Here is an 11,129-nt window from a genome sequence, read left to right on the forward strand (position 1 = left end):
GGCGCAGTACATTCATCGCACTCGATTCATTTCAGGTATTGTGCCACGGCACACGTGCGTACGAAAAATGCTTTCATTCGTGACCTTCGTGGTATTTGTGCATCACGTCGCCATATCAGCCGACGACAGTCGGCTGATATAGCGACGATAGTCGGCTGGTTTCAAAGCAGTCTTTTCTGCTTCACAATTGTGATAGTTTACTCAACCAGACCTCCAAGGAGTCCGCGGCACTTCCTGAAGGATTTGAAATTATGGGTACTGACAGAGGGATTGCTACTGCTTGCTAAACATATACATATAAGGCTCGGACAACCAGTCCAATCACGGCATGTTCTCACACACATCGTGTAAACTCATTACACGATTAAAATTAGAGAGGTACACATTGGCAGGTGTTAGAGCGGATACATTATGTGGAAGGGCAGAAGAACGAAAACCACGATGTTAGCAATTACCAACATACTAACTCAGGTACTTTAACAAAGGCGTAGGGTCGTGGTGTGCCACATATTGTCGGCAATCTTGGTAAATGTATTACTGCCACACATCTCGCACGCCAAACATTCACACTGCAACTGCAGGATAAGTACCCACGTTATTAGACATACGCTTCATGTAATGGCGTGCTGCAGGGGCATCACAAATTCTTCTGATGATTGATGCACAGGAAGAGAAAAGGCGGAAGGAAGACCTTTCACTGCAAACAAAAAGAACCCATCGTTCTCGCAACTGCAGAAAATTTATTTGGCATAGAAGCCTTCGTTTATACAGAAAATCTGGTCCCCAAATCACGAAATAAAATATAAAAGAGCCACAATTCATCGCTAATAAACCATCTGTAGTTCTGTGAACTTGTTACCACTAAAGTAAAATAAAAAAAGAACATTTACAAGGCTATACATCTCAGGGGTTATCAACACAACGTAAGACGAAAAGGTTGCTCTTAACTACACACTAAGAGCAACTTTAAAATAATTTTCCCAGCTTAATGCATCGCCCAATTACACATTGGTCACCGTACTGGTGAACGTGGGACCTTCATGGTTTGTTGAGTAACTAGATAAGCATTGTTAAACGTTTTATTGCGATTGCAATTATATGGACACTCCAAGCGAATTTCTACCGTCGCCGTCGTCGTCATCGTGAGGTTCCGGAAGTCCAACAGGCGATAAAACAGTCACCGCGCGCCGTACGCTGTGCGTGCGTATGGAAGCGGGCGAAGGTGAGCCGGCAACCGCAGCTTAATCGCGCGCACGCGAGAAAGGAAGGCGGCCGGAAGCGCCCGGTCTTCGTTCGCTCGCGGGGCGCGGAGAGGAGGCGACGGAGACTGTGGCAGTGTGTGTGTGTGTGGGGGGGGGGGGAGGGGGGGAGGGGGGCTCATTCTCTTGCGGCTGCTGCTGACGGAGCTGCGGCGCAGGCATCGTTATCTTGAAAGCGATCTGCTATGTGGCCGAAGTGTGTGCCCGCGGGGGCCTCATCTTCAATGCGATCTACCATGGGTACGAAGTGCCCGCGCCGAGTGCCGGTAGCTTCGTATGCGCTGTGCTTTCGACGTTCGAGTTGAAGCGAGACGAAAGATAGCGCCAAGGACAATTTGCCCGCTGCTGCTGGCGCGCTTTCTCACTCCAGCGTTTTGACGAGTTTCCGCGGACATCGCGCAAGATGTGTCCATGTTTACCTCTGCGCGCGTGACACCGTGCTTGTTATTTAGTTAGAGAATATTTACAACTTTATACGGCTGATAAAATTACTATCCTTGCTTTTTAAGCTGTCCACCAATTTATAGCAATTGATGCTTCGCCTTTCGGGCAAAACTGCGACTTTTCAAACATGACAGTACACGCACTACTAGCAGTGTTGGCCGAGGTATTCTTAACAGACCGCCAATGTGCCTTCAACTTACATTGAAGTTTCATTCCTTCTGATTATTGTACACTTTTGCAGCTTCGCAATGGATTACAATAAACAAAGCACGTTACAATTCGCACAAATCTATTCGCATGTTAATGCCGCAAGCACTTAATAGATCCCTGAAACAGATTTCGTCTTCGTATCAAAGGCCGAACAAATAATTGCTGCAAATAACTACAGTCTGCGTCACATTTTCTAGAGCGCGGAAACTCCGCGCTCCGAAGGCAGCCAGCGACGTCTAACGCTAGCTACTGGGACCGACGTCTAACGGTAGGTGCTGGGTACACTTGGGTCCAGCAAATACCGTTAGACGTCGCTGGCTATAGCTCCGGAGCGACCGGGCAACTATCGTTCCCACGCTGTAGACAAGGGTGACGCCGACTGTAAACCGTATCACCCTGCAACACTTTTCAGCCCAAGTAATAGCTTATGCACATATGAGATAATGGGCATTTTTATCCAAGCGATAATGGTTCACTCCGCACACACTGCTGTATCCTAACAATTTGAACACAGCTGCACAGCGGGAACGCAAATGTGTGTGAGCACGACGCTAAGACAGTCAGCGGAACGTTGAACGCTGCTGACGTTTTTCAATGAAGCCTACTCGGTGGAGGGTCAGCTTGCATCTACTTGATTTTCCAACGCGCAGTAATACATGGCGAGTCGGTCGAAAAAATGCATGCGAGGCCAGAAAACCCATTGCCCAATACAGATCGAGAATGTGCAGCGTTAACCCCTTACGTGCGCGACAGATAACTGCCATTCCGAGTACAATGACAAACCACTCATTGTCAGGGATAGCATTCTGCTGTAATACACCCTAATTGCAGATAGAATACTTAAACTGCTTGTAGGTGTGTATGAAAATGTGTGTATGAGAGCGCTTGCTGGTGTGTAATGAAAATACACTCCTGCACACGCACAGGCACACGCACAGGCACACGCACAGGCACCGACTGTAAAGAATGCACTGCCGTAGATATAAACATGCTGAGGTGAAGCTACCGTGCAGCCCACTTGGGGAGTGGAACGATTTGTTGCCGGCCATAATAGGTGATTAAAACTGACGCAAGCCACTTGGTATAACATTTGCAAGTGCGGGCTGTATGCGAGTAAATACTTCAACTTGTGAACTTCTGTCCATTGCGCCCCAGATCAATGCAAAATACCGCAACTATTCGAACTATTCGCTTCTAATACTTTGCACACTAACTACAATTCATTTGAAATTCCCTTTGAGCGAAAATATTTATTCACACAAGTTTATTGATAAATTAACTGCAATTCGGGTGTATTATAGCAGCATTGTAGACAATTTCTAGCTTAAGCATTTCAATAAATGACCTGCAATTGCTGCTCAGCCTTGCACTATATTCCACTTAAACGTTTCCAACAATCACCACCATTTTAATGGCAAACCTCTACTAAGCAATGTCACCCTTTTCTACCGTCTCATTTTTAATGTTGGCGAAAAATGTCCGAGGCCAAAATTAAACAGACAAAAAAGTGGCTTGAACACGTTCGAAAAGCTACACTTTCTCTTACACGCTTTCTACCATGCCCGTCCTATGTTTCATATTTTCAGTACGGATCAGTAATTTTTTAATATGAAAAAAAGCTAAATAAAAAGCTCGATCACATAACAAAATTTGTATGCAGGCCACAGAAAGGCTTGGTTCGAATGCTTACCACTACGTTTAACCATCTCGTTTGCCGAGAACATCACCTCGCCGAGGGGGCGTGGTCCGAACTTTTTCCACACCTTGTCAAGAGGCCGTACAAAGATCCTGCACAAATGTATAGCCGTGAATTATAGCATGCCGACAAGCCGAGCCATGTACAGTGTGTCGGTTATTACCATAGCTTATAAACAGTTTGACTGTGAGGCACCCAATTTGTATAGTCAATTCTTTAGTAATACAGTAGACAGTTTGCACTACAGTTGAAAGACTCGCAGCTCTGTTAAGGTTAATATAGTACAAGTACTCAATATTGAATAGAATAGCTGTGTTGAATGATTTCGAACCTAAAATGAATTTCGCACAAGCCCATATAGCTAACCTCTTTCTAGTTCATCTAGATATATTGATTTCTCATGGCACGCAACACTGCGCAGTAAGCGGCAAGCTTCATCAATTTGTCAGCTACTGCAACCTCTCGACTTATGGCGAAGTACCTAGGGCACCAGTACCGAGCTCGCCGCCACGCTCGTACCGCACCAGCAGTGGAGAGGTGCGCTGGGGAAGGAGGCTGACCAATCAGAGGCCGCGCTGGGCGCGAGGAGGAAAGGCATTCTGTGCGCTCCAAATGACGTCGAAGGCTATCGTCTTTCGACGTCATTTGCAGCGAAGCAAGCAGATATGCGGCCAATTTCGTTTTTTTTTTCTTCTCTGTAGTCGCCAATGGACCTCTTTGATTAGATGATGATGTGTGGTGTTTTATGGCGCAAGGGCCAGGTATGGCCAAAGAGCGCCATGACAAATGGTAATGCTATCGATGAATTGGGGATGGCGTGGAAACTAAATTCCTCATAGTAGATGTGACATGGCTGTAGAAGGGCCTAAAAACTGTCGCTGTAAATGGAGTAAAACATGTAAGTGGTAAAATAATGACACTAACTAGTTAGTGATGTGGGCTATGGCAAATGGCAATCTTTGATTAGATATTTGTTTTTATATTTGTTTGATTCCTTTGCGACCATTTGCCACTTTTGAGATCTGTCTATCTATCTAGCCGCCTACGTCTTTGTGCCCTCATGGTCGTTTCGTTCACTTGGTAGGTACCAAAATCGGTATAGTATGACAAGAGTTTGACGAGCATAAATGATAGGTCATGACATGAATGTCATGACACTCATGTTCATGTAGGTCATGAAACAACCGTTTATGTCTTGGTGCTCTCATGGGTCAATAAAACCCAAAGTGGCAAGGAATCGAGAATTAATTATGGTAATGGGTGCAAGTATGGTTAGTATAGTAACGATAATGATAGCAGGATACAATAATGATCAATAATGACCATGACTCGGCAAAAAAGTGACTGACAGCGCAAAAATATTCACTCAAAAACAACTTGAATGGGTTCGGACGTGGGCACTAAGTGAAGGAAACACTAAAGGATGATGCTAGAAGTCAGTCATGAGCATGACTCACTGAAAAAAGATTACCACTGAAAAACCACTGGAATGGGTTCGGACGTGGGTACTAAGTGAAGGAAACACTAAAGCGAACTCGCATCCTTACATCTTTTCTTGGGTGTAAGGATAAAGTTACCGACTACCTTTAGACCCTTACTCAGTTTCAAATTATTTTGCAGTGTACCACGTCACCGTCCACCAACCCCCGCCCTGCCACTCACTTCCATCGCGCTGAGTTACGTTCAACGGAGCGCGTGTCAATTTTCACCGATTGCGCAGGTTGAGGTCTTTGTCTATCATTATTAGAAGAGTTAAGTGTCAAAGGCGTCCCGTAGTGCTGCTGCAAATGAGTTCATGGGAAAACGAAATTCTGTAGACACAGCCTCAATATCTATTGAATTTCAGCTTTTTACGAACAAGGATTGTTGGCAAGATAGGCATAATCGGGGAAATTTTTTTGTTTTAGAAAGACTGAAAATGCTGCCTTTTGTTTACATATCCGATGCAGAAATACGGGAATAATGCTGCAGCATAATTGAAGACCGACAACTTGTCCTGTGATCGACCACATAAAAAGATTATTCCAGCATCTTTTCAATACTAATTTTCGATACAAAAAAAGAGGACTTGCAGCCTAAAGTATTTTTTTACTGCTTATACGTGTATGATGCGGGTTTTTTGTTCTTTTCAGCGACAATGCTTGCGTGGTTGACGAAGAGTAGGCGTACGCACTTGTCAGCAATCAAATGAGCTAATCGCCTGCCGTTGCAGTTGTGCAGGCTATCTGGGCAACTAAGAACGGGCGAATCTTCCAGACAAGGGTGTCAAAATGAGGTTGAACACTTCCTCAATGTTTGTCCTGGACATGCACAACTGTTCTACTTAGACTATCAATTTGGCATAGGAATACCACAAATTGGGGGTTTCGTTAGTGAGGACCACTTCTATCTTGGCGTTACACAACAAACTAAACAAATATTTTTCTTTGTTCGTAGTCAAGAGAAATGTGACACAGGCGTCACACCAATGCTCACACATAATCTTCACTGGTTGGCCACCAACCAATGTCAAGCCGGGGCTTGCAAAGCGGCATACAGCCGCACACCGTTGACGCGTAGCCGGATTCAAGGTCCTTTTTTCTTTTTTTTTCTTTTTTTTTCTCCAATATTGCTCGTAAAACTCGTAATTTTAATAGATGTCGATGTTGTGTCTACAGAATTTTAAGCGTTTTCTGCAACCTCTACAAAGATCAAATCATTAGCAAAATCACTGCGCAACGTCTATGGGATTACTGTTGCAACAATGATGCTTTAAAGACAAGAACCTCATCCAGCGCAATCAGCGATAAATGACGCGTTCCGTTGAACGCGCCTTAGACACGTTGGGTGTGAATGGCCGGGCAGGGGTTGGTATAAACAGCGTTACCGGTGAGCGGAGGTCGGCAGTGACAAAAAATATATATATATATATATATATATATATATATATATATATATATATATATATATATAAACTCCCTTTGCGAAGCTCGTAAAGGGGGAACGCGCGCGGAATGTCCAGTCCGGTCGTGGGATAAGAAAAGGAATGGAGGGCTAACACGAATGCGTTCTAGAGAGACGCTGTCATGAGAGAACGTGGTAGATTTTAGGGCCAACGCAAACAAGCATATAGACAAAATAACATTGGGCTAACGTGAAGACGTCTTAGACTTATCAACGGTAAATATGACGCCTTGCACAGACATGCACAAGAAAAGGAATAGCAAAACTAACACCAACGCGTTGTAGACAGACGCTGTTATGCGAAAACGTCATAGCTATGACGCCCAAGATAGACGTGCATCGAGAAAATGAATATTTGTCAGAGTCCGTGAACAAGTTAGGGATGAATCGAACACGTCATATACATGCGCTTCTATACGTGATCGATATGATGCCCAACGCAGACACAGATCAAGAAAAGATTTGGCTGTTTCGCCAGAAGGGTGGAGCATTGACAGCGATAGCGTGGTTTTAGCGTTGCACTCCGAACTCCTGCAACGGTGTTCTGACTATACGTGATTGCGACAAGTTGGCACGATCCAGCACGCAACGTAACTGTACTATTAGGCACAAGGACGGAATACTGTCGTGATTAAAACGCCGCCAGTGGCGTTGCAGGCGTCGCATCTCGACATGCTTCACGAGACCAACGAGAAACCGACCGCGTTTATCAGTACACAGCAAATGATAGAAAACGTACATTTTTAGAACAGCGTTTGTCACGTTACGTGCGTTGTTGAATACAAGCGTCTTTCCGAGACGTTACGGTGTGCGTCCCATCAAGACAGTTTAACGTACAGGAATGCAAACGTAAGAAAGACGTTGGAAGGAGGACGCCGTCTGGTGCCTCGGGTCAAACATATCAATGTAAACACAAGCCGTTAGCTTCCATCCTGTCGTTTCTATGGGTGTGTTCCAATTCTGGCCAGCATCAGAGACAGTCTACGTAGATAGCTAAGTAGACACAGCCGAGACAGCTTCGAGGCCAAGTAACGGAACACGTTTCGAGTCGTCTGGAAGACGTACGGAAGACGCTGCTGTGACCTGATGCCACCTCGCTGCGACTAAAAGAAAAGTCAGGAAAAGCTCACATTGTTTTTGTGGTTTACGTCCTTGCGCCTGTGAACCTACGAAAAACACAATGTGGCTTACATTAATTGCATAAGGAAACGTCTACGCTTTCTTGTGCGCAGACGACGTTCCCGTTAAGCGTCCTGCTCAGCCGCCATCTCGTTTGGTCGGGATAGAAGCCTGCATCGTTTGATTTCAACGCTGTCTTTGGTGCCACCTTTTTTTAGGGGCGAAGCTCCTTATAGCGGCACCCGTTCGTCCCCGTCGTCGTCGTAGTAGTAGTAGTGTGTAAACAGTCTGAGAAAAATGAGAAAAAAAATTCCGAAGTTGTGTCCGTAGCGCAGAATCGAACCAGGGCCCCCTCGCTTCCGAGCGTGCGGCGTTAGCCCACTACGCCACGAAGCGGACATGGACACACGCACCACGATGGCAATAAGTACCCAACATTAACGAAAGGCCGCGTTTCTAGCGCGTTTCTAACGCGTTTGTGCTAGCGCGTTACGGCCCGTGTAAGAAGCTGGTGTAAGACGCTGTGGCCTCTCCGCCTTACCTTCAACGCGTTTCGAACGCGCTGCCCAAAGCGGTGGCAAGTCAAGTTCAAGTCGAGGAGCGTTTATGAATACGGGGGGGGGGGGGGTATACTCTCTCAGCAGTCATGTGATGGCGTCGGCAAACGCGGTGCACGTTCCGGCATGTGTAAATGGCTGCGTAAGACGCTGTGGCCGCTCCCCCTTACTAGAGAGTACTGCACGTTTCTAACGCGTTTGTGCTAGCGTCCCCTTAAGCGGGAGATCCGATGATTCCCTCCGGAGCTTCGCCCACTCATCATCATTCACCCCGTGGATATGCGGTGATTTTTTTTACTATATATGAAACTTTCAGGCAAGTTTCATGACCAGATAAAAACTATTGAAGGAATCAGCTAAAAGTCTCGAAGAGACGCGCACCATAACATCACGCCGCAAAGGTATTTGCGCTTCGGCAAGCCTACAAGCTGTCTTAGCTTGAGGCGACAAGCGTTATTCTAAAACTAAGTATCCGTTCAGTTATAGTAACCCTTGAGATCAACACATACACACAGCAGAAACGCTGGTGGGCTATACCAGCACCGGAAGGCAGAATGCTGGCCCGGCTCTATCACCGAGCCGATTGAGCAGGCATGGACACTGCTGCGTCCACTTCGCTTCGTTTGTGCAGCCAAACGCACTCGGCTTCTATGAAGATCCTCTAGCAATAGGCGCGCGAGCGGCGCATGCGTATTCGATAGCAAGACAGCAGGACGAGGCCGATGCGAACGGCACCGCCAACAGTGACAGCCCGAACACGACTCAAGCCACCGCATAATTGCTATCGCAATAAAAATAATTACTATCGCAATAAAAAAACGTATATTCGGCAGGGTCTGCGAACGAATTAAGTTGCGGCTAAACTCGAACGCGTTCTATAGTCAGACGCTGCTATGAGGAAACGTAGTCGATACGGCATTACGCACGCATGCGTCTAGAAAATAATAATGCAGAGTCCGCGAACAAGTTAAGGCTAACTCGAGCTATAGCTCTTAATAGGCAGACATCAAACGTGGTTGATAAGACGGCTGCGCGCCGACATGCATTAAAAATTGGAATATTTGGCAGAGTACACGAATTGAGGGCTACCTCAAACACGTTGTAGACACACATGCACCAAGAAAATTATTTGACCAATTCCGCGAACACTTTAGTGCTATGGCGGTTAGGTAGACGATGGCTATCACAAAATGTGGTCGGTATATGACGCTAAACGCAGACTTGCACAAAAAAAAAAGCAATTGATAGAGTTCCCTAACAGCTTAAACAATCTAGAACTAAGAAGAACATCCTTTATTTACTATTTCGCCACTGCTACTTAGTCACGATTTGTAGGAACATATAGGTCCAGAAATAAAATGTAAGGCAGGGTCCGCGAACGAGTTAGGGCTAACGCAAGCACGTTCTTGACTGACGTGGCAATTACAAAACGTCGTCGATATCGCACTTAAAACGGGCGTGCATAAAATATTTTAGAGCCCGCGAACAAGTTAAAACAAGCTAGGTCTAAACCATTCTTTTGTTTACGCTGTCGCCACTTCAGCACGATTTCGAGATGTAGGCCTAAGCGTGGCCTAGGCTAGGCCTACAAGTCGCCTACAGACCTACAAGCCTACACTAGTGGTGCGAAATGGAGCTCTCGAGCTGTATTGTTATAAAAGTGAGAGAGGTGCTTTACTTCCAGTTCGGCATTTCACTTAGTCACGTTCATAACGCAATTTAATCGTGGCTGCGTAAGAACGCGAGAGCACTAGCAATCGCCAGGTCTAAGGTCTCAACTGGGAAAAGGCTTAGCGCTTCATGCTCGCACAAGACCTACTTACAAGAGACGAAATGAAGGACGCCCTTCTAGCGTCCCTTACGTAAACGGTTGGCGTTGGCGACGCTGGGGTGACATCGTGTATAAAGTGCCTATCAAATGAGAGGACTTCGAATGCCTGGCGACTCACGCATTGCCGAGGAGTCTTGCTGTCGACGTGGCGAGACCCGCTGGTACGGAAGTGCTCGATGCGGTCGGCTGCAACAACCAGGTAGCCCAAGGAAATCCTCCTTCTCGTGACGGTAGCAGAGCCGAGGGGCCGGTTATCATACTCGCCGACGCCTCGACCAGGGTCGTGGGGTGCGCGATACCTCTCACAGGGCTGCGCAGCTCTCGAAGCCTGCAGCTGGCTGGAATGGGGCGACCTTGCGTTCGCATCGTTCTAAGTAGACTTCTTGCGCGCGCTGGCTCATGGGAGCTGCGGCTGTGGCAGACGCTGATTGGCCGTTCTTTCACTTTGTTTGTTTGTTATTGCTTCGCTGTGCCCTGATTGGCTCGCGAGGCGCGAGCGGAAGATTCCCGCTGTCGTCGTCGTCATCTTTCCCCGTAGTTACGGCCGCGAAAATCAAAACGTAATGGGTCATGCGTTTTGATCGAGTGACCGTGCCTAAAGCTGACTCGGTCGACGTAGCACGAGAAACTTAATTCGCAGCACTGCGAGCCATATAAGGCAAATATTTACGTGACAAAATAATTAATAGCGAATTCCAATGGCAGATTCGGAGCACTTCCAGGAGATGCATTTTCTGCTCTTTTTGGAGCAACAATGTTCCAATGGCAGATCGGGAGCACCGAATGAATGCTCCAATGACAGATTGAGAGCACTCGCTGAGGCGAGATCGCTCCATGGAGCAGCCAAAAAATGCTCTACCAAAATCGGCTGAGTGGACCGGAACTCTCGGCTGACGAATTTCCTGTTTCTACCCAGTCTCTATTCACGCCTGGACGCTGGTATCGACGGACGCAATAGACGCGGCTATTGAAACGCGCGATGAAACGCACAAGAGGACGCCTTGTGCGTTTCATGAGGCTCCCATAGTGCGTCGTAGTTTCAATGATCCCTCTACATGCTATCTTCGAGA

At 46.6% G+C, this 11,129-nt stretch overlaps 1 protein-coding gene across 4 annotated transcripts in view; it reads right to left on the bottom strand.

The window, feature by feature from the left end:
- The window catches only part of LOC125940092 (uncharacterized), a 29,252-nt gene extending 18,757 nt beyond the window's left edge, over positions 1-10,495 (bottom strand). For 2 of the 4 annotated variants that reach the window (XR_007463331.1, XR_007463332.1), the window contains exons 1-2: positions 10,178-10,495; positions 3,604-3,701 (exon numbers count right to left, since the gene is read on the bottom strand). Coding sequence is in view for 2 of the 4 variants with exons in the window: in XM_049655765.1 (XP_049511722.1) it covers positions 10,178-10,425 (248 nt within the window). In the remaining 2 variants the exon portion in view is untranslated. The remainder of the gene's footprint in view (positions 1-3,603; positions 3,702-10,177) is intronic. The other 2 variants (XM_049655765.1, XM_049655764.1) reach the window with 1 other exon arrangement.
- Positions 10,496-11,129: the final 634 nt, after the last annotated feature.

This window comes from Dermacentor silvarum, chromosome 9 (assembly GCF_013339745.2).
Source record: "Dermacentor silvarum isolate Dsil-2018 chromosome 9, BIME_Dsil_1.4, whole genome shotgun sequence".
NCBI lineage: Eukaryota > Metazoa > Arthropoda > Arachnida > Ixodida > Ixodidae > Dermacentor > Dermacentor silvarum.